This window comes from Trichoplusia ni, chromosome 3 (assembly GCF_003590095.1).
Source record: "Trichoplusia ni isolate ovarian cell line Hi5 chromosome 3, tn1, whole genome shotgun sequence".
Lineage (NCBI taxonomy): Eukaryota > Metazoa > Arthropoda > Insecta > Lepidoptera > Noctuidae > Trichoplusia > Trichoplusia ni.
This window is the reverse complement of record NC_039480.1, coordinates 19,569,592-19,596,897: the sequence shown is the minus strand read 5'-3', so window position 1 is coordinate 19,596,897 and position 27,306 is coordinate 19,569,592. Positions and strand designations below refer to the sequence as shown.

General features: G+C 38.5%; 2 protein-coding genes across 3 annotated transcripts; one reads left to right on the top strand and one right to left on the bottom strand.

Moving 5' to 3' along the window:
* Positions 1 to 1,869: 1,869 nt before the first annotated feature.
* On the bottom strand, positions 1,870 to 16,055 carry LOC113492313 (conserved oligomeric Golgi complex subunit 7). Its single transcript, XM_026869762.1, has 17 exons — positions 15,957 to 16,055; positions 15,747 to 15,833; positions 14,534 to 14,614; positions 13,763 to 13,936; positions 13,379 to 13,525; positions 12,163 to 12,280; positions 11,058 to 11,227; positions 9,739 to 9,840; positions 9,000 to 9,132; positions 8,252 to 8,385; positions 7,516 to 7,650; positions 6,904 to 7,087; positions 5,792 to 5,965; positions 4,278 to 4,372; positions 3,870 to 3,953; positions 3,048 to 3,141; positions 1,870 to 2,232 (listed from the first exon to the last, which is right to left on the bottom strand). Exons 1-17 carry the CDS (start codon positions 15,957 to 15,959, stop codon positions 2,129 to 2,131), a joined length of 2,019 nt encoding a protein of 672 aa, XP_026725563.1. The 5' UTR covers positions 15,960 to 16,055; the 3' UTR covers positions 1,870 to 2,128.
* On the top strand, positions 8,334 to 27,296 carry LOC113492314. Of its 2 annotated transcripts, none has more exons than XM_026869764.1 (4): positions 8,334 to 8,390; positions 24,010 to 24,170; positions 24,735 to 25,325; positions 26,566 to 27,296. In XM_026869764.1, the coding sequence occupies exons 2-4, from the start codon at positions 24,016 to 24,018 to the stop codon at positions 27,098 to 27,100; spliced, it is 1,281 nt and encodes a 426-aa protein (XP_026725565.1). In that variant the 5' UTR covers positions 8,334 to 8,390; positions 24,010 to 24,015; the 3' UTR covers positions 27,101 to 27,296. The 2 variants fall into 2 exon arrangements, with proteins under 2 accessions (XP_026725565.1, XP_026725564.1); XM_026869763.1 differs by lacking the exon at positions 8,334 to 8,390 and adding an exon at positions 21,847 to 22,069 and having other exon boundaries at positions 26,566 to 27,294.
* The last annotated feature ends 10 nt before the right edge of the window (positions 27,297 to 27,306 follow it).

Here is a 27,306-nt window from a genome sequence, read left to right as displayed (position 1 = left end):
GTGCCGGCGTGACGGGGCGATGGCCCAGGGCGACAAATTCTGGGGGGCGCCAAGGTCTGAAGTTGGAGTATCTTGCCTCTCCTGGCGCAAACCCTCAGAACTGTGCTCTACGCTAGAGGTGGAATACTTCCCCCGCCAAACGTAACGCTAAAGCAAAGATGAAATTCTTAATATAATTTTACTTGGGATCAGCAACAAACTAACACATGATATTGCTTCCCTAAAGTGGGCGTCACAATATTTTCGCCCGGGGTGTCAGTGGCCCTTACGCCGGCACTGTTAACTGCTGCCAGCGGACCCGTTCACTACAAACCGAAAACGATCCCGCGGGAACATAAAATCCCGGCTATAAACTACACTCGGCGTCAAAAAAATCGCACCTCTGCGAAAATAGCTTTCAAGCGTTATTTTAACAATTACACACATATTTACCCCCACCAATATTGGTGTCATTTGGTAGCCTATTAAATAAACTTATAAAAACAATTCAATTAATTCTTATTTTTTATTAAAACAATGCAAAAAACAATAAAGTTTACAAAACAATAAAAATTCTTAACTAAGCCAAAATTAAAAACAGATGAATCATACAAAAAAATACACAAAAAGTTTCTTAAAACTAACCTAAAACCTAGTGTTACCCCCCCGTGCCCGGATGACGGCTTCCATACGCTCCCTCATGGATCTCACCAAGTTTAGGAGCTCTTCTTGAGGGATACTAGCCCATTCCTCAATAACGGCCTCTTCAAGTTCCTGGAGAGTCGTAGGAGCGGGACCACGAGACCGAACCTTGCGTTTCAAATGGTCCCAGAGGTGCTCTATCGGGTTCAGATCTAGACTTCTCGCTGGCCACTGCCTGACAGAGATCCCAACCTCTTGAAGGTAATCGCGCACAATTAATGCAGTGTGAGCGCGAGCGTTATCGTGCATTAATGTGAACCCCTCGCCAATAAAACCGGCATAGGGAACCACATGCTCTTTCAGGATCTCTGTGATATACCGGTGAGCAGTCAACGATCCTTGCCCGCGAGCACCTGCAGTCCGGGAAACGCACACAAGGTTGGTTTTGCCGTCAGCCGACATGCCACCCCAAAACATACAGGAACCACCCCCGTATTCCACTGTCTCCTGGATGCAGGCTTGAGCGAAACGTTCACCCTGTCTTCTGTACACTCTTTTGCGTCTGTCGTTGCAGTAAAGGCATACTCTCGTCTCATCCGAGAAGAGAACAGCGCTCCATTGGTCAAGAGACCAATTTACGTGATCGCGAGCAAACTGTAAGCGGGCTCGCCGATGCTCTGCGGTCAATTTTGGACCTGTAGCAGCTCTTCGAGCCACTATCTTCTTCTCCCCCAGTCTTCGTCTAACCGTAGAAATGCTCACGGTAGTTCTGCGAGCTGCCCGGAGCTGTTGTTGCAACTCAACAGCATTAGAAAACCGATTTCTTAAAGATGTCGATACGATGAATCGGTCGTCTCTCTCCGAGGTGCAGCGACGTCTACCAGACCCATGCCTCCGGACATGGCCACCGGTCTCTAAGAACCGCTGGTATACTCTTCGAACCGAAAAACGGCTCAAGTTCAGTTGCCGAGCGACATCACACTGTCGCATCCCTGATTGCAGTAGTGCAATCACTTGAGCGGCTTCATCAGCAGTAGTATCCATCTTCAAGGCGTTTTTTTTTGTGAACGATCTTCTCGTGTGTCCTCTTCAACGGTTGGATAGCGAATGACCCCAATTGAACCTGTATTAACCCTTTTATACCCACTAAAGGTAGCGCAAGTTGTGGCCCCGCTGAGGAGCAAAATTTGCCTTTTTTTATCAAGTTACATTTGTGGTATCAAACTTTTTTTTAATTAAATGAAATGGTGTTTTTTTATAAGTTTATTTATTTGGCTTTCAAATGACATCAATATTGGTGGGGGTACATGCGCGTGTTAAGGTTTAATAACGCTTTGAATGTTATTTTCAAGGAGGTGCGATTTTTTTGACGCCGAGTGTATCTCTGTACCAAGTTTCGTCTAAATCCGTTAGTGATTTTTGCGTAAAAGAGTCACACACATACAAACTTTCGCTTTTATAATATTAGCAGGACTTTTATTAGTATAGTTTAATGTCTTCTTGTCTGTCAGTCTGTCTGTGCCGGCGCGGCGGCTCGCAGTGACTTCTCCAAGCTGCGCAGGGCTGGAGTGATGCTGCTACCCAAATCTTCCACCACACTGGATAGGTATACTGCAAGGTTAAATTAAAAAAAAGTTTATTAAAAACAGGTTGTTTAAAAGGCACTTTAAAAACGTTAGTATTGACTCTAGGTGCACGGTTCCATAATAGGGATGATGACTGGGTATAAAAAGAAAAAAATCTCATTAGTCCCTCAGTTAGATAATTGAAAAGTATGAGACACGTATTTTTTCCTTTTTCAGATAAACTAGAATTGACAAAGTTTAAAGTTTAGGAGAGGGGGCTTGTGACGTAACGATAGAGTAAAATTTATACTCAATCGTGATGTTCACGCGTAAGTTTCATTCGCTGTAATTTGGTCAATTTATATTTGCGGGACGAATTAAAAAATACGTTTCCATTATTATACAACAAACTACAAGACGGACACTGCAAAAAAAATTGTCATCATCCCTATTGTATTCTTATGGAAATGAAACAACAACTATAAATAACTCTTTTTACACACATTTCTTATTAAAGTCCTCAACAAGGCCTCTGCATGTTGGACCTGTGTCCCCGTACACGCCTTTCAAAAGGACCGGGACTCTTCCCATGAAGTTATCCCGTGAATGAAAAGAATTAATTAAAATATTTAAAACTTCTAAAAACCCACGTTCTTAAATGTCACTCTATCCAATGTTATCAAAATCGCTACAGCCGTTTTTATAGCTGTAAATTGCATTGTCATCCGGTTCGAAGCTACCCTGAAAATTTCGGCCGGCTAGCTTATTGGGAAGTGCCTCAAAATTGAGTTACAAAAATCCAACCGGATCGACAAACAAACAAGAAAAGTGAGTGTAGAAAAACGTGGGAATAATACTTACCAATGTCATTCAAACACCGTTTAGTGCCAAGGGCATCCATGTTTCTAATATTCAATATTTTCTCCGCATACACTTCACAAGTATGTGTGCAAACCTGGAATTAAAAAATATAATATAAGTATTTTATATTTATTAGGGTCCATAAGCTAATGGTTAAAACGGAACCCTATTACGATGCATCGCAGCTTGTCTGGTCGTCCGTCACCGAGCTGTATCGCATGAACCGTGATAGTAAGACTATCTGACCTCCTAAACCCAGTTACAGGCAACACGATACCCCTTAGTTAGACTGGTTGTCAGACTTTCTAGCTTCTGACTACCTGTAACGATTGGGACTACTATACTAATAATTAATCTTCTTTTTATATATAAAAATGAATGCCATTGAAAATAGCTGAATTGGGGCCTTGTTGACAGATGACGGTCGGATAGACAGAAAGTGGAACCCTAAACATAGCTGTCTCGGACTGAGTGAGAATCGCGTGTTGTGGAGTAATTACGAGGAGGTCTATGTAATAATAATATAATATAATATTCCCACAACTTACACACAACGCCATCTAGTCTCAAACTAAGCAGAGCTTGTATTATGAGTACAAGACAACTGATAAACATCTCATATATTTCTAAATACACACATAATATAGATAAATTACATCCAGACACAGAACAAATGATAGTGCTCATCACATAAACATTTGTCCTGGATGGGAATCGAACCCACGACCTCCGGTACAGCAGTCAGGATCACTAACCACTAGACCAACAGGCCCGTCAAATGTGGAAATAAAGATTGTTTGATACTTTTTATAATTTACTTACTTCTGATAAATATTGGAGCGGCGCTTGCTTCTCAGACAAATGCATTTCTAGATGCTGGGGCAATGTCATCAAGTACTGCCCAATCTGTTGAAAAACAACAGAAAAAAAACTGTTATTATAAAAAGTCCCGCTAATATTATTAACTCGAATGTTTGTATGTATGGATGTTTGTTCGTCTTTCATGCCAAACCACCGCCCGCGTCGAGGTCGGTTATATCGCGTTTCCAAGAGAAATCTTCAAAAGTCCGAGATAAAAACTATCCTATGTTCTTTCTCAAAGTCAACTCTATCTCTGTAGCAAATTTCATTAAAATCAGTTCAGTGGTTTAGACGTGAAAGCGTAACAGACAGCCAGAGTTACTTTCGCATTCATAATATTAGTACGAAAGTACGGGTTATTATATTTACCTCAGTGATATATTCTTGTGGAGACAGGGCAAAGTCTGGGAGGTCCGTTGAGAGCGCATCATTATTATTCCAAACAGATAGTTGAGGTATTTTCTCTGTAACAAAAACACAAAATAAAAGGTCTGGAAGAGAAAAGGCGAGGCTTTTGCCCAGCAGTGGGATGCACAACACTATAATATAAAAAAAATCACAGATAACTAAATGTATAGATAATAAAAGTCTGACAGCCAGTCTAACCAAGGAGTATCGTGTTGTCTGTAACTGGGTGGAGGAGGTCAGATAGGCAGTCGCTCCTTGTAAAACACTGGTACTTAGCTGAAACCGGTTGGACTGGTAGCCGACCCCAACATAGTTGGGAAAAGGCTAGGCCAATGATGATGATGATAACTAAATGTATAATTTAAAAAGGGGAAAGTTAGAGTTTTTGGTTTAATAGACTCGCTTTTTTTTGTTAAACAGCTCTACAGATAAATAAACATCGAAAGTTTATATTTCAAGTAGGACGTTTTCTAGCTATAAAATATTAATATCAAAATTAGCAAGACCTACTAGACCTAGTTCATAACATTTTTACTGTAAAAGGTATTGATAAAAAAAATTATGGATCCAAACAACAGCATTCCCAAATTAAATGAAAAACAACAAAATCAGTTCGTACCAAAGTTCTGAGGTAACAAACATTAAAAATAATTAATAGATTTCAAAAAGAGGAAGTGCCTCAAAATTGAGTTGTAAAAATCCAACCGGAACGACAAACAAACAAGAAAAGTGAGTATATAAAAACGTGGAAAAAAATTTGAATTGAAAACCTCCTTCCCTTTAACGTCGTTCTACCACTTTTTTTTTTCTAGCCTACTTTGTCCCACTGCTTGGCAAAGGCCTCCCTCCTTTTTTATTTTATTTAATTACTAAACAGGTACATGATAAGAACATTAAATCTGATGCAATGTCCAACAAAACTATCGACATAGTTTGTCTGTTGGATCTCGTTAAACATTTCATAAACATAGATATCTAGGTATGTAAATACATAAATATAGTATAGTATATAATATATAATATAGTATAGGTATAGTATACACGGTGATTTTTAGTCGTCTTACAAAAGGAGCCCAGTTCATGTATCCGACGTAAAATACCTCTAGGCGCGATTTTTTTATCATCAACTAAGATAATAGGTACGAAGCAAAATGAAACAAGAGAAATCTGAAATATACTCTTAGAAATGATAAAAACGCCGCCGCCCGCGCCCCTCACCATTGTTACAAGGCTCGGACCGCGCTCGCAACAGAGCTGTGTTTTTAAAAAACTACGAATTGCATCATAATATTGAATAAAAAGTGCATTTTAAATTTATTCAAATCTCATAAATACCTATTTTTTTTTATCATCAAAGTGTCCTAGTCATTGGATACATGAACTGGGCTGCTTTTGTAAGACGACTAAAAAATCACGGTGTATAATATTAAGATAATGTGTTAGATCAATATTTTTTAATTTCTTCCTGAACTTACCTAGTTGTACATGAATAGGGTTCCTCAATATAGCTCTGGCGAGGTTCCGCAGCTGGTCCTTGCTTCGGCGGAGGGTCGCGGAGGAGGGCAGGGGGGGAGGGGGGCCGCGGGGCCGCTCCGACGACTCCAGCAGCAGGTATGGGAGGTCGTGGAGGGGATCTAGATCCTTTGGTTCTGTAGAGAGATTATCAGATAGAGATAGTAGGTATTATCTGAAAAAGAAACTGATTCTTATAATAGGGTATTAATTGACAAAAATGACAGATAGACGTCTAGATGACGTTAGACAGATTTCCAAAAAATAATGAAGACATATTTTTTCTTTTTATCTCATAAACAAAACATTCAGGGGTTAAAGTGAGTTTCAGATGTCGTGTGACGTCATTTACCAGTACGCTTGTAACTAGCAAGTGATGTTTTTAGCCGTTTTACTAAGCGTTTTTTATATTTCTTACTTTTAATGATGTTAATAAAAAGGCTTTTAAGTTGTTCTTCAAAATATGTGGATATAATAGCAAATAAGTTTTACTTCAATCACGTGTGAGAGTTAGACACTATTTTTTTTAAACTGTAATGGAACTATTTTTTTTTTACTTTGTTCAATTTTATTTACAATTTTACAGAGTTAAATATTTACAAGTTAAAAAACAAAAAATAATTAAATCAATGCATCAAAAAATTCATCGGCATCGCTGCCGGCTGGGAGTGTGCCCAAAAGGCTGGCAGCATTGCCACGTTGAATGGCAATGCTAATCCTCTGAGCGAGGTAAAAGCCAGCCTTTGGGTCACGAGAAGTGTCAACGAGACGCTTTGCTAGGTCTTTAAAAAGCGTTTTGGCACTCCCACGGCCCAAAAGCTTCAACCCCAAACGGCTGAAAGAAGTTACTACCAACGAGATTACCATATGTGCGCCGTTTGAGGTTTTCAGCAGCCGCGGCAGCAGAGCCAGATGTACTGTAATTGTTTACTAAAACTCAAAATGGCTTGACTAAAACACATCAGTTTTATTCAAACTAAAATTATCAACCCAAAATACAAATTCTCTACAATCTTTTTATCCATCTACGAGTTTGACCAAAACGAACAGTTTGAGTCAAACAGTTTTATCAAACCTTCAAACTCCTGCTTGGCGAGTGTATCCAGGATGGTAGCTGCTGCCGTCTGCAGCATCAGCGAGGCCGGGAAGCTGGAGGACAGTACTCCTGTGGCCTGGCCTGATGATGCAGAGGATAAGAAGGTGGTCTCTATGCGGCGGGCATGAGCTGATATAAGAGACGCGAGGGTTGATATAAAATTCTGGAAGAAACAAAAATCTTTAAAACGTGGGTATTTAGTAAATACCCACGTTTTAAATGTCAAATTTTGACAGTTTTTATATTTGAAAATTCAGATAGACACAGAACAAACGATCGTAATCATCGCACAAAAAATTGTCCTGGATGGGAATCGAACCCCGGTATAGCAGTCAGGGGCAACTCACGCGCATATACGGCGTTAGTTGTTCGATGACAGCTGTCGTTATGTGTTTCGCGGTACAAGAAAGCAGTCAGTACGGCAGTTGTCAACATTCCGCCATGTTGTGAACAAGTTCATTCCTTCATTTTTGTCAAAATTCGAACTTTATAACAGTTTTTTTCAAATAGAAATGTTATGAACTCCTGAAAATGTGTTTACATTCTTTATCTCGTCTGGTTGGTCTTAATATAGTTTAGATGATTGCTTACCTCAACTGCTGGTATATAATAAGGGCTAAGGGCATCTCCTGCTATCTTCTTTGCTGTGCTGTGAGCTTTGGCCAGCCATTGCTCACACCTCTCCGACACTGTTAGTATCGCTCTAGAGTGTTCTAGAAGATCCTCCTGCAGAAGTAACAATAAATCAATCAATTCTATGAGGGTGACTGATAATTGGTGATAACCATAGTAGTGGTGATGATGATATTCGGTGATGATGAGCATAGTAGTGGTGATGATTATGATCGGTGGTGGTGATGATTGGTGTTGGTGTTGACCATAGGTAGTGGTGATGATAATGATGATGATAGGTGATGATTATTGATAGTGGTAACATCGATACTAACAAGTAGTGAGGATGATAATGGCTCATGACAAATTAAACTGGATGTCGTGATTATACTTTTGACGGGCCTCCTGGTCTAGTGGTTAGTGACCCTGACTGCTGTACCGGAGGTCGTGGGTTCGATTCCCGCCCAGGACAAATGTTGTGTGATGAGCATGATCATTTATTCTGATGTCTGGGTGTAATTTATCTATAATATGTATGTATTTGGAAATATATAAGTAAGTTTATCAGTTGTCTGGTTACCATAACACAAGCTCTGCTTAGCTTGGGATCAGATAACCGTGTGTGAGATATCCCAGGATATATATATATACTGACTATTGTTGATGATGAATTTACGATGGTAGGTTAATGATGATACAGGAGTACAACCCTCACCTGGTCCAGCTGCGGATCCTTCAGATGCTGAAGCAGCAGCTGTGTCTGCAGCTCGCTGTACTGCGGGAGGAGCTCGCGGAGAGGCGCGTACGCAGCGCGACCGAACTCGCGGAGAATTGTCGCCGGTAGGGTTTCTAACGTAGGTAAGTACATACATCCTTACTAATATTATAAATGTGAAAGTAACTCTGTCTGTCTATCTATCTGTTACGCTTTCACGTCTAAACCACTGAACTGATTTTAATGATATTTGGTACAGAGATAGAGTTGACCTTGAGAAAGGACATAGGATAGTTTTTATCCCGGACTTTGGAAGAGTTCTCTTGGAAACGCGATATAACAGACCTCGACGCGGGCGAAGCCGCGGACGAAAAGCTATACTACATAATAAAATAATCTGTTCATAGTAACTATCGTGGGATTGATTCATTATTAAATGATGCAACAGTTTACTCACGCGTATGTATCGGGATCGGTCGACTAGTTTCGGACAGAACTGGAGTCCTTAATCATGAGCTGACGCGATTGAGTCTCGAGTCGGACTGGTCGAGTTTGTAACTAGTCGGGCAACCCCAATAAATACACGTGACTAAACCGTTGCATCATTTAATAATAATATAAGCAATGAATAATAATATTCCATAACTAACACACAACGCTGTCTGCCAGATAGCGGCCAATTTGCGATTATGAACCAGGCGCTATGTGAAATACTCTATTAAAACCGTCATCATCTTTCATCACCTACCTTTATTAGGTCTTGGCGCGTCAATTATTCCTTGTATACAAGTTATAAAGTCATCGATGTCCGACCGCAGAGTTATTAGCAGCTGGATCCCTTCTTCGGGAGTCGAACAGAGCTTGAGGTTGGCTGATACCACCTGGAAAATGTTCATATTATTGAAAATGACGAAGCAAACGCTTTTTTTTGTATGTAAATAGGGGTTAGGGTGAAAATTTAGGGGTTGAAAGTATTTTTGTATGCGGTATCTTAAAATATATAAACAAAAAATTGGTGTGTATCTTTAACATTATTTTGATGTATCTCGCAGGGTTAAGCGAGAGTTTGCATTGAAAGCGTAAAAAAGAAGTCAATACATTAGAAACTTCTAAAATTAACTGTTTCTTTACTAATCTATGCATAAATTATACTTTAAAACCTTCATCTTTAATCACCTTATCTATTTGAAAAAAAACACGCGACAAAATCCGCGCATATAGGGACTAAAAAGTGATTAAAAATATATCTATATAATATATATATATAGAGAACTATGACACCTGCCGTTGAAAACACGTTACAAGTAGTCAGAAGCTGGAAAGTCTGACAACCAGTCTAACTAAGGGGTATCGTGTTGCCCAGGTAATTAGGTTGAGGAGGTCAGATAGACAGTCGCTCTATAAAACACTGGTACTCAGCTGAATCCTGTTAGACTGGAAGTCGACCCCAACATAGTTGGGAAGCTGAAGGATGGTTTTAAACCTACCTTAGTCGGTGAAGGGTCCAACGAGAGTAGAAGGTCCGTGTAGAGTCTCAACAGCTCAGCAAGAGGGGTGTCTGTCTTCAGAACGTTGGTTAGCCAATCAACCTGCAGAAAAATAGGGGAAAAAATACATTTTCCAATAAATAATAAATAAATATAAATAAATGCGGACAACATCACATACATTGTTCTGAACCCAAAGTAAGTTGCTGAAGCACTTGTGTTAGGGAATTCAGATACAACGAAGGTACCACAAACACCCAGACCCAAGACAATGTAGAAATGTGAATTTTTACATTGACCCGACCGGGGATCGAACCCGGGACCTCAGAGCTAGCGACACCTTGAAACCGGTGCGTATGCCACTCGACCACGGAGGTCGTCAAATACATTTCAATGTTTAACATCAAAAGCTTATTAAGATACACGCGATTTCTTTTTAAAACGACTCGCATTAAGTAATTTAATCCTTGTGTCTTCATCATCATCATCTCAGCCCATAGCAGTCCACTGCTGGACATAGGCCTCTCCATACGTTCTCCAGCCCGACCGGTTCATTGCCACCATCATCCAAAGAGGAACTAGTTTTCACCAGGTCGTCGGTCCATCTGGCAGGTGGTTTGTGTCTTGGGCTTCACAAGCATACAAATCACATGCACAAAGACACTCAGACTCAGGACAAGCATACGTGGATCACACAATTGCTTGTCCTACGCGGGGATCGAACTCGCGACACATCACGCACACTGGGTTTAGGGTGGTGACCTCAGCCACTGGGCTATCCATGCAGTCTAAATTTGTTCTGTGTCTGGGTGTAAATTATGTATAATATGTCTGTATTTAGATATATTTATATATATAAGCATGTTTATCAGTTGTCTAGTACTCATAATACACGCTTTACTTAGTTTGAGACTAGATGGCGTTGTGTGAAAGTTGTGGAATATTATTATTGTTATATTCTAAAGCCAAAAGTTTAGTATGACTAATGACTGCATGGGTAGCCGAGTGGTTGAGGTCACTACGCTAAACCCGCTGAGCGACGTGTTGGTTCGAGCCAATGACAAGCATTTGTGTGATCCACGTATGCTTGTTCTGAGTCTGGGTATCTTTGTGCATGTGACTTGTATGTTTGTGAAACCCCCGCGATACAACACAAGGATTAAAACCTTTACTGAGGAAGTCGTATTAATAGAAATGATCGTGCTCATCACACAAACATTTGCCCTACCCGAACCCACGACCTCCGGTATAGCAGTCAGGATCACTAACCACTACACCAAGAGGCCCGTCAAATCAGAGACCCTGGAAGGTTTCCCTACCTGTTTAGCAGCATCAGCTGATAGCATGGCGGTGGTAGCGGCGAGGGTGTGGGAGGACAGTCGCGGCCAGTCGCTCGCCAGACGCTGTGCGGCCGCCCGGCGCCAACAGCGGCAGAGAGAGACGAAGCGATTCATGCCGGTAAATATTGTTACGTAACGGGATGTGCGTTCTGTGTAGCGAGAGATATATGATTGCAGCGAGTTTCATTAGTGTGTAAAAGGCTTAAATTTATAGCTCACTAGCTTTTCGCCCGCGGCTTCGCCCGCGTCGAGGTCGGTTATATCGCGTTTCCTAGAGAACTTTTCATAAGTCCGGTAAATTTACTATCCTATGTTCTTTCTCAAGGTCAATTCTATCTCTGTACCAAATTTCATTAAAATCGGTTCAGTGGTTTAGACGTGAAAGCGTAGCAGACAGACAAACAGACAGAGTTACTTTCGCATTTGTAATATTAGTAGGGATTTCAATGTCTAACATTGACGTAAACCTAACGAAAAATACCCACGAAAAATAATAGATTCAAAAAATTTTAATACCCAAGTTTTTAATTCTCACTGAATTCAAATGATTAAAATCGGTCTAGCCGTTTTTATAATTGAAAATTGCATTGTCATCGGGTATGAAGGTACCCTGAAAATTTTCAGCCTGCTAGCTTATCGGGAAGTGCCTCAAAATTGAGTTGCAGAAATCCAACCGGAACGACAAACAAACAAACAAGAAAGTGAGTGTATAAAAACGTTGGCTAGTAAATTTGACTGTGCTGACGAACAGAAGGATATTATAGATTGACATTCCGATCGCAATCTATCTGTCCTTCCGTTCGTGATGAAAAAATGAAAGATGATGAGACTCCGGTCTCAGGGTTTCATTTTTTAACCCCAAAAGCAAGAAAGGGGTTGTTGTCAGTTTGACGTGTCTGTCCGTCTGTCTATGGCATCATATCTCCAAAACTGTACGACAACTGCTTATTATAAAGTTGTCATTAATTTTACCTCTTTAATATATTGAAATGACTTTCAAAATCGCATTTACATAACATAACATAAGAAAAAAAATTCAAAACACGAGTGAAGTCACAGGAATCAGTAAGTAATAACCACTTACCCGCGTCCATTTGCGTGAGAGCTTCTATAATCGGTGGACTGATCGCGGCTTCAAGACGATTGTATAGAGTTTCCAATTGAAGTCGTTTCGTTTCATAGTCGGGAGCGTCACTTAAAACCTGTATATAGAAATATAAATAAGTTAATACATATTTTTATAATAACTATCGTGAGACTGATTCATTATTAAATGATGCAACGGTTTACTCACGCGTATTTCGACTCGCGCTCCCGCCGTGTCAGCTCATGATTAAGGACTCCGGTTGGGTCCGAAACTAGTCGGGCTACCCCGATAAATACGTGTGAGTAAACCGTTATATCATTTAATAAGTTAATACATAATTGGATTCCTTAATTAATTATTAAACTAAGAAATAGCGATTGCCGGCGGGCCTACCCACTTCAAATCAAAAGGGAAACGAAAAATCCGGATTTAAACTATCCGTGTACCAAGTTTCGTCTAGATCGGTTCAGTGGTTTTTGTGTGAAAGCGCAACAAACATTCATACATACATACTTTTTTGTAATATGAGTAGGATATTTTGAACACTGGCTTGCTAGTCTAGTGATTAGTTTGCCTGACTTCTAAACCGGAGGTCGTTTGTTCGATTCCCACCCAGTATATATGTTCGTGTGATGAACACAATCATTAGACACAGAACAAATGATCGTCATCATCACACATTTCTCCTAGGTCGGAATCGAACCCACGACCTCCAGTATAGCAATCAAGGTCACTAGCCACTAGACCAAATGGCCAGTCTTAAGACATGAGCATGGTACTATAGATGAAGTATGAAGGATTGCAACGCATTGCCATACACCGACACAAAAACGCGGATGACGTAGCACGGTTCAGGTTTAGTCAATAAGAGTCTGACACTACCCATTTCCCCCCCGAGGGAGTGGGTGTCCATGAGGATTTCCCCGCCTTACACAAAAATGGCACTATATATATACAGGGTGGAAGGGACGGATTCCAGACGCCCCTGCGTTCTCGCGAATCAAACCGAAAGTGACGTCAAAATGTTCAATTCATCATTCAATCATGAGCTGAAGCAGTGGCGGGGTCGCGAGCAAGCCGCATGAATAAACCGATTCGAACCGGTCCGAAAAGACCGACGAAAAATTCCAACGCAGGGAGTCTGGAATCATGTCCAGAACCCCTGAACCACGGGATCGGTATGACGTCCCTTCCACCCGGTATAATTACTCGCCTCTAAACTCGCAGTCATCGCTGAGACCTGGTCCGCTAACTCGGACAGTTTGTCTGGCTGTGTGGGGACACCTGTCTCCAGTATATCCTCAAGAGAAGACGCCAGTGCTGCCCATTTGTCAGCTTCGCGAAGAGCTGATGCTGCATTCTGATGGAGAAGAAACGGCAAACGTTCAATAATTAAAGAAACACTTACAAAATTTTATCAAAACGGGTCCAGCTGTTTTTATAGTTGTAAATTGCTTTGTCATCGCCTGCTAGCTTATCGGTAAGTGCCTCAAAATTGAGTTACAAACATCCAACCGGAACGACAAACAAACAAGAAAAGTGAGTTTATAAAAACGTGCTTTACGGCGAGAGTAGTTTAAAAAAAAAACAGAATTACCTCCAAACGACTCTTCAACTGATCAATCTTCTGAAGACTTTCTATTGAGTGACCGGTCTGCTCCTCAACGCTTTGGACCTTCTGTTCAAGAGACATCAGCTTCTGCTGCAGAAGGGCACCTTCTAGTTGCAGGGATGACGCGTCTTGCACTATGCGAGGGATTGAGGTTACAATCTGTGAATGAAGGTTGAATATGAAGGATAGATACTAGGCGATTTAAACTCATATATAAAGAGTAAAAAGTTGAAAGATCACAAAGACAACTAATTCCTTTGCAATTAAATGCATTTTATACATGAACAAGAAAGTTCAAACATCAGACCGGATTCGAACCCGCAACACCTGACTTCACGCAACAATCGCTTTACGAACTTAGCTACCGAGGTCACTGTTACATCTCAGCCATTTATTATATCCACTGTAGTTTTTAGAATTTGATGTGATAAGTTAGTAAAGTGCATATTATGTTTCTCTCAGTGGCGGGCACCCGTCTGAGCCGGCCGTCAGTTAATTATAATAATTATTCCACAACTTTCACAACAACGCCATCTAGTCTAAAACTAAAGCAAAACTCGTATTATGAATACTAGACAAGTGATGACACATACATATTATTATTATAGCTAAATTACAACCAGACACTGTACAAATGACCATGCTCATCACACAAAAAATTGTCCTGGGTAGGAATTGAACCCACAACCTCCGGTATAGCAGTCAGGGCCACTAACCACTAGACCGACAGGTCAATCATATGTCACAAATACTAACCTGCGTGGTAGTCTCATCCAGAGAGTTTGTCAGCTGTTTCATATACAGCTGCAATCTTGAAACTGTATTGGCAACGAAAATCTGGAAAAACGTAAAACAATATATCGATATTGTCTATACCTAATGTCTATTTGCATCTTGTAATAGCACTATGTTGTAGTTTATAGTTATTTTAAATCATTCTGAAAATATCATGCCTTTAATCTGTGCCATTACTGTCTCTATTACACTTTGAAAATGTAAATTTAAAGTTTTAAGGTAATTGTACTGTTGGTGTGCTAAATAAAATAAAATATATAACGGTTCGACTCGCTCGCCCGCCGCGTCAGCTCATGATTAAGGACTCCGGTTGGGTCCGAAACTAGTCGGGCGATCCCGATAAATACGCGAGAGTAAACCATTGCATCATTTAATATTAATATTTTTACACAAATCATGAAATTGGTCTGGTTCCATAAGGCCCAGGACTGAGAATCACGGAAAGATTTGGGGGAGGCCTTTGCCCAGCAGTGGGACACAGTGGGCTAGTTAAAATCATGAAAAACTATTAATGAGTGTCAATTTTTTATTTTTATGATAATGTGGGTAAACATTTTTTTATGTATACTTATGTTAAAAAGCTGTAGTTTGATTGACCTTTGGAACTACTGGACCAATTTGAAAAATTCATTTTAGTGTAAGATAGCCCATATTATTATATTGAGGAAGGTTATCTATTCTATACTAATATATAAAGCTGAAGTGTTTGTTTGTTTCTTTGAACATGCTAATCTCAGGAACTACTGGTCCAAATTGTAAAAATCGTTTTGTGTTGAATAGACCATTCATCGAGGAAGGCTTTAGTGTATAAACCATCACGCTGCGACTAATAGGAGCGAAGATGAGTGTAAAAAAAAATTATTACAAATAAATATTATTATTTTTATTTATTTAAACTTCCACGTACAATAGTGGTACAAAAGGTAGATTTAATGCAGCAAAGGACCTATCAGACAACTCTTGAATCTAATGTAGAAGCATCGGGAAAAGGTACAACAGTACAATACGAAACATATACTTTTTTATTATTTATCACGCATTGACACGTCTTTAGATCAAGCTACGTCGGCAGATTTATTTTCAGTATTTAATTTAAAAATGTCTTATCAATAAAGATAACCAAAGCAAGCTGCGTCCTTAAAACCTAATAAAATTATAACAACTTTGTATTTACCTCCTTTTCTTGGTTACCGCTAGAGGCCCAAGCCTTATTAATCCATTGTTTCGAATCAAAATTATCCTCGCCAAACGTTTTTAAATCCTAAAAAAAAAACAAATAAAATTGTAAACAAAAATACATGTCAATTATTTGTAACTTTTTTATTCAAGTTTGTACTTTATTCAACTCAAAAATCATGAACACATAGTTTATATTATTATTTACCATTATTAGTGCACTATATATAGTATTTAATGTAGAAAATAATGTATTTTCATCAATGTTTTATTTCAACTTGTGACGTGACACTGATCTGACAGATCTATGTTTTGATTTTTATTTTGACAGGAGCGTTTCGTGTTTCTACTATTTCGATGAGTTTTTAGAAAATAATATATTGTGGTGACAAATTGTTTTTTAGGAAATATGTTATTTATTAATTAATCAAACGAAGCTTTTCATAAATATGTGAGCAAGCCTATTCATTTCATAGATACGTTTTGATCACTTTTTTAAGTCGTGATTTCGTCCTTTTGTCCTTGATCACTACTTCTTTGACTTGGCCGTGAACTTTTTTCAGGGGTTAGTGTGACCAGGCAAAAGAGAATTTTCTATTTTGTGAATATTAGTAACACTAGAAAAGAATATTAGAAAAACATCATACAATTTATCTCTAAATGTAATAAATAGATATCTTTTGTCTGATAAATTAGTTAAATTGCTATGAAAATAAGGTCCTAAAACCAAATTGTTTGAATAGTAAAATGTTGTTCTAAAACAGCTTTACACTGCGAACATCTTAGGAGATATCATGAAACTATTAATAAAATAGTTTTGACCAAGCGGTTGAGGTAACGACACCAAACGGATTACGCGCGACGTCGTGGGTTTGATTGATCCCCTCGTAGAAGTGTTTGTGTGATTCACGAGTACTAGTCCTGAGTTTGAGTGTTTTTGTGCATTTGTGTAGAATGTTTGGATTAAATTATTGTTGAAATTGATCAATTGACAGCATACTCAACCTCATTATATTGAACCTCATTTTTGTAGTTTAGTTTTAAGTTTATAAATTTGAAATTGTTCTTAAGTTGTCATGTTGTTTTTTCGTATGTCAGTAAAAATAAAATAAAAGTAGAAGCGACTATAAAAGGTTTTAAAATTGTTATTTCTGTTTAGTATTGCGCAACAATCCGGCGATTGCTTTGCGGAAGTATTGTTTGTAAGAATATGTGCAATTTGTAAGATTCAAGAGGTATTTTAGAAGCAATGTTCAATAAATGAAAATTTCCTGTCAACTCGGACTCAATTTATTTCTTCAAGAACCCAACCCACTGTAAAAATAACATCAGGTTATGGGCCCAGGACAGCAGTGAAGGTTTTTTTCGAGTGGATTTGAGGACGAGTCAAGCAGAAAAATCGTCAGGACCAACGTGGTCAACACAACCTCAAGTCAGTATTGGAGCAGTCAGTGCACAGCAAGTCAGTCAACGTTACAAAGAATATGCAAGTCGCTTAGTCTGTAAATCGCCACGAAAGTTTTTAAATTCGTAAATTGTCAGAAATTTCTCGAATTGTCACAATTTAAAACAAAATGGATACTGTAAAGTCACAATTAGAAATGTTGAGCGAAGATAGTCAAGGAAATGTAAATTTTGTTTCATGGCGTTTCAAGTTAAATTTGGCTCTTAAAAACAGAGATCTTTATGATATCGTATCAAGTGTGAAGTCAAGACCAGCAGGTTCAGCGTCTGAAGCAACCGTCTCAGCTTGGACTAAGAAAGATATCGAAGCTCAAACATTAATAGGGTTAAATGTAAGTAGTAAAATTGCAAACAAAATAGCAAATTGCAAAACTGCCAAAGATATGATAGATAAGTTAGTTAGTTTGTATGGTACCAAAACTGAAGTAACCCTTGAGACATCCCGCATTAAATTCTTTACATTTGAATATGATGAAAAGAAGTCAGCAATTGAGAACTGCATGGAGATTCTGGATCTTGCCGAAGAGATCTCCACTGAAAAAGATCCTATGAAAGAAAGCTGGATCATGACCAGGATCATGAGTGTCCTACCACCAAAACTGGCACATTTCAGAACATCTTGGGACAACGTGACAGGAGCCAACAGAAATGTAGAAACTTTGATGGAACGTTTGAGGCTTGAAGATGAACGACTCAAAGAAACGTCGGATACAGAGGGCAGCACCAACAATGCTCTCATATCAAGAAAAGAAAAACATGGACAGTCGACAAGCAACAAACAGGACAAGTCTCAGACCGGATGTTACAAGTGTGGCAAGAAGGGTCACGTGATCAAAGAATGCAGAGGAAGACCGTGCCAAAAGTACATCGAGTACTGCAAAGAAAAGTATTCATGCAACATTTGTAAGAAAAAGGGGCACTTTGCAAAGGAATGTGATGCTCGAAATGAAGGAAGCAAGCCAGCCAATGAAAAGCCACGCAGAAAAGCCTTCCTAACTACGGCACTTTCGACAGTGGACAACGACCTCTCCAAGGATAATAACTCATGGTACCAAGACTGTGGAGCCAGCCAACATATGACGTCTCACCGAGAGTGGTTTGTTCAACTTGTTGAACTGGATGAGCCCATTCCAATTGTAATAGGAGACTCGACCAAACTAGATGGCGTTGCAGTAGGAAACATTGAGATGGAAGCTTTTGATGGTCAAAAGTGGTACCCAGTGGTTCTCGAAGATGTGATTTACGTACCAAATCTCAACTTTAATTTATTTTCAGTAAGCCAGATGCTAGACAAAGGACACGTTCAGAAAGCAAATGGAAATGAATCAACATTCTATAGTCAGGATGGCAGGGACAAAGTTGCTATCGCAAAACGCAAAGGAAATCTCTACCAAATGATGCTCAGGAGAGAAGAACAGACTAGTCTGATAGTTCAGTCAATCAGAGTGTGGCATGAGAGACTCGCTCATCAAAATGTCAAGTACGTGAGGGACATTCTGAAGAGGAAAGGAATAAAATATGTCGACGACTGGGACGATTATGTATGCACAGGGTGCACATATGGTAAACAACATCGTATCTCACACCCAATCAACCCAAAGACAGCTGAGCAGCCATTGGAACTTGTGCACATCGACACCGGTGAAATGAATATTCCATCGCTAGGAGGATCAAAGTACTGGCTAATGTTCAAGGACGATTTTACTCACTACCGAAGCTGTTACTTTATGAAGACGAAAGGTGAAGCTCCAGAGAAGATAGCAAGCTACTTGAGACTAGTTGAAAATCAGCTGGGAAGGAGAGTGAAGAGTCTAAGATCTGACAATGGCACCGAACTGAAGAATAAAACGACCAAAGAGTTGATGGATAAACTGGGAATCTTTCACACCTTCACAAACGTGTATACACCAGAACAGAATGGAAGGGTGGAGAGAGAAATGAGAACGATTGTCGAGGCAGCAAGAGCAGGCATACATGCAAATGAATTGGACGAAAGACTGTGGGCAGAGGCTATGAATCATGCAATCTTCACAATAAACCAAACCGGAACTAGCAATGTACCAGGGAGCAGTCCTGCAGAATTGTGGTTCGGCAGGAAAATGAAGATTGAAAAGCTGCGACCTTTTGGATGCGAATGTTACGTGCTCGTACAAGGACAAAAAAGAGGCAAGATTGATAAGAAGTCAGAAAAGGGTATATTGGTAGGCTATGACATAGACTCACCATGCTACAGAGTCTATCTGAAGGAAAAGAAAGAAGTTGTGAGCTCCGACAATGTAATCTTCAATGAAGAGGAATTGAGACTGAGACAAGGCACTGAACTTGAGATATCGACAGAAGAAGCAACTGAACAGAATGAAGAAAGCAGCAGCGAGTCAGACGAAAAAGAAGTTTGGACAACAGGAGAAAGTGCAGAGGAATGTAGCGACAACGAAAGAAGGACAAGACAGACAGAAGAAGAACCGGAAAGGAGGATTCTACGAGATCGTCGAACCCTACAACCACCACCGAGATTAAGAGACTGTGTACTTGAATCCCGGCGTGGAGGAACGAGCGCACAAGTCGCCATGTTAGGCGAAACTGAGAACATCCCGGTGAGTGAGGCACTGAAAGATGAGAAGTGGAGGCAAGCAATGCAGGAGGAGTACGATTCGTTATTGGAAATGCAAACTTGGAAACTAGTCAACTGTCCTGAAGCAGTGAAGCCAATAACATGTCGTTGGGTACTGCGAGAGAAAGCGGATGGAAGATACAAAGCTAGACTAGTAGCCAGAGGATTTGAGCAGAAAGAGGGAGTAGACTATGCAGAGACGTTCAGCCCAGTGGCCCGACATGCGTCAATTCGTTTACTTCTAAGTCATGCAGCATCGGAGAAAATGAAGTTAGTTTCTTTCGACGTGAAGACAGCTTTTCTGTATGGCAACCTGGAGCAGGACATCTATATGAATCAACCCGAAGGATTCAACGATGGAACCCAGAAAGTTTGTAAGTTGAAGAAGAGCCTGTATGGGCTAAAACAAGCTCCACGAATGTGGAACGAGAGGGTCAGCAAGTACTTTGAACAACAGTTGGGACTAGTCAACACCGATGACGACCCATGCATTTACTACAACAAAGACAAGAGTTTAATTCTTTCTCTGTTCGTGGATGATGGTTTGGTAGCTGGGAAAAATGAAAAAGAAATATACAGACTGCTGAGTGAGATCAGCAAGGAGTTTCAGATCACCTTCAGCGAGAGAGCTCTGGACAAACTGACATACTTAGGCATGGAGATCAAAATCGACAGCAATGGTATCTTTGTGAGCCAGCCACGCTACAAGGCAAAGATACTGAGAAAGATGAAACTCGACGAATGCAACCCAGTATCCACACCAATTGAACAAGGAATGGTTTCGCAGAAGGCAAACTTCAAGAATGATGAGGCACTTCCGGCGAACAATAACTATCGCGAAGCGATAGGGAGTTTATTGTATCTCGCTACAATAACCAGGCCTGACATCAGTTTCGCCGTAAATTATCTCAGTCGATTCTGCAACAAACCAATGAAGAGTCATCAAGCAATGGTAAAACGAGTTTTCCAGTATCTGCGAGGAACTGCAACTGCTGGAATCTACTTCGGAGGAGACAAGGAGTTAGTGGCTTATACTGACTCAGACTTTGGAGGAGACTCTGAGACAGGACAATCGACGAGTGGTGTGCTAGTGTTGAGAGGAGGACCGATCATCTGGTACTCTCAGAAGCAGCGTCTGGTGGCTACCTCTACTGCAGAAGCTGAGTATCGAGCTGCGGTGTCTGTAATTGACGATGTGTGCTGGATAAAGAGAATAGCTGTTGAACTTGGAATTCTGGAAAGTGATCATCCAATCAATCTGAAAGTCGACAACATGTCCGCCATACACATGCTACAGAATGCTCATGAAGGAAAGAAACACATCGAAATACCCAGGAAGTACATTCAGCAACACATTGGCACCACAGTGACACTGCAACATGTTGAAAGCAGTCAACAGATTGCAGATATCCTGACGAAACCACTTAGCAGAAGAACATTTGAGATTCTTCGCTGTAAATTGATCAAGGAGGAGTGTTGAAATTGATCAATTGACAGCATACTCAACCTCATTATATTGAACCTCATTTTTGTAGTTTAGTTTTAAGTTTATAAATTTGAAATTGTTCTTAAGTTGTCATGTTGTTTTTTCGTATGTCAGTAAAAATAAAATAAAAGTAGAAGCGACTATAAAAGGTTTTAAAATTGTTATTTCTGTTTAGTATTGCGCAACAATCCGGCGATTGCTTTGCGGAAGTATTGTTTGTAAGAATATGTGCAATTTGTAAGATTCAAGAGGTATTTTAGAAGCAATGTTCAATAAATGAAAATTTCCTGTCAACTCGGACTCAATTTATTTCTTCAAGAACCCAACCCACTGTAAAAATAACAACAATTATTTACAGCGGGAATCGTTTGAAAAAATAAAGAACTAAAAGTTTGTTGCAGATATGCCAGTAATTAATTGAAAAAAGTCCAACCTATGTTATCTATGTTATATTTTTCCCACGCAGATGGAGTTTTGAGAAATAACTAGAGTAAAATGTTTTATTTTTATTTTGTTGGTAGAAATTAAATCTTGTAGTCTGGTCACCCTGATAAAAACGATCAACTTCAAAATTTTTTCTTCACAGAATTGGAAAATAGTAAAAATATGATTCTGTGACTATGGTTGAACACGTAATTTAATATTTATTAATTTTTGTTTGCTCTCTGTATAGTAGGTAGTTAGCAGAATTGTGTGTGATGTTACCTATTTATGAATAATTTGATAATTAGTTATAATTGTTCGTTACTGGACTAAAAAGGTAAATATAGAATTGTTCTCAGTTCTGTTTTTCCATTCAATGCGTATTTGTTATTTTTTGTATACATTTGCATTATCCAGTCAATTGGATTTTTAGTATAATTCTAAAGACCTATTTGATTATTTATTTTTATTAAGGGAAACTCGTAATATATTCTTTTGGTTATAATCCTACCTACCCAGTGAATACCTAATACATAGTTTTTTTTTTTAGCTTTATGATTTAAAGATGGCGTTTAAAAATGGCCCAATTTTGTAATTAATGCATTGATAACGTTATTAAATATAATCATTATGTGCTTAATTCATTTTACTGGACAATGTTTTGTTAAACTTTTAATTTTCTAATATTATTATGTACTATGTACTAAATTACTTTTTCGTATATAATTCATTGACTCATTGTGCATGCCATTGTGGTCTATCTGTGATTTTCAAAATATTTCTTACTTTCTTATTACCAAAAATAATGTGTATTCTCTGATTGGATAAGGGCCTAAATCTTGAATAGTGTAATTAATCATCAACCCTACTACAGTCCATTGGTATTTTGGTGTGTCTATTTTTACAATACTCATACACCATTGGTTTAGCCTTATCATACAGCACATTAAAATAAATAAACAACTGATATAAACTTGTTTTGATAATCTCTTTCGTAGTATTACATTTTTAAACTGAGTATCTAGTCAAAAAGACTCGCCAAGAGATAGTCTTCCTCTTTTAAGTACCTAAACCAATGGAGTATAATTATCTTTCTTGTTTTAAATATCTCGCGCATTGAGGATTTAAATACTTGTTGCTGGAGGTTTCACAAACATTTAAGTTACATGCATAAAAACACCCAGACTCAGGGCAAGCATTGTGGATCACATAAATGCTTTTTTTAAGCACTTAACACATAAATGCTGGTCCTATGTGGAAATCAAACCCCATTGCACTTGGTGGGTTTGGCACAATGTCCTTAACCACTCAGCTGTTCGTGCCATACCAACCTTGCTTTAGCAATAATAACTCACAAAGAAACATAATTATGTATATTATGTACATTATTTTATACATGGCACTAGCGAAATAGTATGTCACCATGTCTAACCTACTTTGATGTGTATCTGGTTCAGTCCTTGATTGCATTTGCAAACTGTAAATGTTTGTTCTGAGTCTGCATAAGCTTGCGCTTGCGTATTTGGGTGATTCTCTGGAAAAAAGTAACACAAATTAAGAACATCATGATCCTCACCACACTTTGCATAATGCAGATTGCTTGATTTAATATTATTTTTACATAAGCTTGTAAAGTACTACGGCTATTATTAGATGAAGTAAGAATTAAAACATTTTAGGCATCACAGTGAAGTGAACCAGTTGGTGAGGATAATGATATGACCTTAACTAGTGCATTTTTCTGAAGAATCACCCATTTGTACTTTTGGGAAAAACCCATGACAAAAGGATTTAAAAATAAAAACAAAAAACATACAATCCACTTTCAAATTGTCATCTTTTTCATTTTCTTTGGTCTTATATATATTTTAGGTGTTTAAATGTTGTACACCCTCAAATGTCATTTATACATTTTCTTTCTGGCCAATGTTTGCTGGTAGAAACCCCATTGCTGGGTTAAGCACTCCTTTTGTACAGTCGCCATCAGATATATCGTATCAACTATCAGACAATATTTTTGGGTTGTAGTTTGTATAAAAAGTATTGACAAGCATCTGCTCAGTTATTAACGAGGTAATAAATGTTCAGGTATTGCTTATTCACGTTTGAAATTGTTCAGAAGTATTTGGTCACCTTGTCTGCTACAATAATATATCTGATGGCGACTGTACCATATTTTTTACGTTATTTTATTACTAAAAGTATCTGTGTACAGTTAAAAATTAAATTAAGCGAATGTGTTGTAACTTACTCATAAACTTTAAAATGTATTTCCAGTCAATCATGAGGGTTAAAAGAAGGAGATATAGCAGCGTAAGTGATGATGATAAGCCGCTCATCAAGATGCTCGTCCGGCATGAAGATCACAACTCCTTCGACAGCTTGTGCCGTCACAATCAACAGACATGTGAACTCTGCGATCAAGTTTTTGAAAATAGGTTTGTATTAACAATTTATATTTCTTACCCTAAATAGCCCCTGGTGTTTACTGGTATATAAACTATTTAAGTTAATTCATCATCGTCCCAGCCTTTTCCCAACTATGTTGTGGTCGGCTTCCAGTCTAACCGTTTTCAGCTAAGTACCACAGTTTTACGAGGAGCGACTGCCTATCTGAACTCCTCAACCTTGTTTAATCTGGTTGTCGGACTTCAACGAACCAACCGCGTCACGCGTAGCTTAACCTGTGATCGATTCACTCCTGCGGTTAGCCTCAGCTTAGCCACGAGCTCCTACTACTATTTAACTCAATTAATGTAACTTAATTTATTTTTCTAATTTTCTAATTAAAAAAAAGGCAATTCTCAATTTGTGTGTAGTTGCTTTTTTTATTGTTTTTTACCTGAGATCTTCAGACTGTATGAGCCGATTTTGTTAATAATTTTTTCATTTAACGTAAAATATCTGTCGTTTGTTCTCATAAAAGTCAACAAGTTTAGCTCAGTTTTTATTTGAAGTCTTTTGTATGTCTTTATTCTTAAAATAATAATTATTATTTACAGGTATTCCCAGATAATCCATAATATGAAACATATAATAATACCACTTTTGAACCTCAACATCCACCAATGTAAACTATGCCTGCATCATTTCACGAGCCAAAAAGATCTAAACGAGCACACACGAAAAAAGCATCCAAAAACTAAAATAACTGAATTAGATCTAGTCAAGAAAGGAAATTTACAAATTAAGGAAGAACTTAAGACAAGTATAAGAGATCTGAAAGTACCAGTCAATTTTTCTGACTTAAAAGTACCGCTAAAGTCAGAGTTAGTGTCAACCCAAGGCAGCAGTATAGAAAGTGGTTCTATAAAGAATCGATTGATTTTCGAAGATGATTTGGTACTAAATAGTGATCTATTGCTCAATAACTTTACTGTTAACTGTCGGGTTAACTTAGAACCTTATCCGATGGTCAATTGGCCTCATCAAGACACTAATTACGATATGGTCTCTGATTTAAAAGTACCAAGTCGAGAGGTGGTACCGTTGATGTCAGATTTGGGTCGGTACAGTCCGAGTGTCCATTATGATGATTTGATAAAGCCCGGGGTGTTTAGATGCAAGAAATGTGGCAAACGGTTTCCTGCTAGGTGAGTCAATTTCATATGCAATATAGTGATTGGTTGTGGTCACCACTCTGACTGGATGTCAGTTTTTATAGAAAATCATTTGCTATCACATTTTGCTATTTGATACTTGTTTTGCTAATTTACGCTGTTTTTGCAGACATTCATTTTAATGTAAAATGCTACTGTAATATTATATTTTGAAAAGAGTAACTTATGGAGTTTCTTGCCGGTTCTTCTCCATAAGAATGACACTTTGGAACCGTGCAACTAGAGTCAGTAATGTAACGTAAATGTTTTAAAAGTGCCTGAGAAACGGCCTATTTGAAATAAAAACTTTTTGATTTTTGATTGATTGACTCCAAAAGCATTGAGCACGAAGTGTAGTTTCGATCCCCGCGTAGGACAAGCATTTGTGTGATCCACGAATGCTTGTTTTGAGTCTGGGTGTCTTTGTGCATGTGACTTGAATGTTTGTGAAACCCCGTATTAAATTATGTCGGAGTTGTTTTTTTGTTTGAGAAAAACATAATTGGGTATTTGCCGATATTTTTTTCGAAAATGCCTCGAGTAGTTCGCTATTGTACCAATACACTTGCAATTTGAGTTTTACCTTGCGAAATGCGAAATTTTTCATTTAAAACCATATTAAAATTTGGCATGATAAATTAAAACCGCTAAATCGCTATAGACGACATAATACGTCACGTGTCACGTCATATTATTACGTCACTTGTTTGTAAAACATCCAGGAATAATGTTTGTGACGAGTATGATCATTTGTTCTGTGTCTGGGTGTAAATTATATATGATTTTATTGATGAATGATTATTTGATGCAACGGTTTACTCACGCGTATCTACCACTAGCTGTTTCCCGCGACTTCGTCTCCGTGAGTAGAATATATAAGTTATGATTTATACCTGCCCTGTTTTTTTCACATTTTTCATTGTATCTTCGCTCCTATTAGTCGCAGCGTGATGGTTTATAGCTTAAAGCCTTCCTCGATGAATGGTCTATTCAACACAAAAATATTTTTTCAATTTGGACCAGGAGTTCCTGAGATTAGCGCGTTCAAACAAACTCTTCAGCTTTATATATTAGTATAGAGTATAGATAATCGCCCGATTAGTTTCGGATCCAACCGGAGTCCTTGATCATAAGTTGACAACTTCGCCGCGTGAGTTAACCGTTGCATCATTTTTATTTGATGTTTTTTTTGTTGTTAAAATGATATCTAATTCCATTGCCTTATCTTTCGCAGGTACGACGCGATTATACACGAAGCATCACATATAAAATTCAAAAATACTCGCGTAACCCTATGCGGTACTTGCAACGAGTACATAGTTGGCAACGGCAAAATATTAATGTTGCATTATCTTGCCAAGCACAAGCGTCAAAGAGAAAATACACAAAAACACACAGAAATTAAAAACAATGGCATAAACAATGTAAAACACACTATAACAGAGGATTTAAGTAAAAAGGTTTTATACGAAGAAGATGAATTAATATCCTATTCATCCTCAAAAACATTAATGCTATGCGATCTGTGCTTTTCGTTTTGTAAAAATGGCGTAAGCAGGAGTTATACTTGTGTTGGCACTGTCAACGAATTGGGAAGGAGGAATCCTTGCAGCAAATGTGGCTCCTTATTTTTTGAGGTTAAGTTGGTGAAACAGGATATTCACATAAAGAGACATTTGAAAGATGCCAAAAAGCACGCGAAAAAGAAAATGTCAAATGAGGAGCGGCTGAGGTGTATTAAAAATAGATTTAAATTGTTGAGAAACTGATTTGTTGTTTTATTTTACCAAAAACCTGTCATGTTTCAATAGTGTTAACAGTTTGACGGCCACTTTAGAGGTCTACGGGCGGTTTAAAAGTCTGACACCAGGTTGTACAGTCGCCATCAGATAATAATATATATTGTAGCAGACAAGGTTGTAAGTGTTCAGATATTTTTGGTTTATATTTTGTACAGAAATTATTGACAAGCATC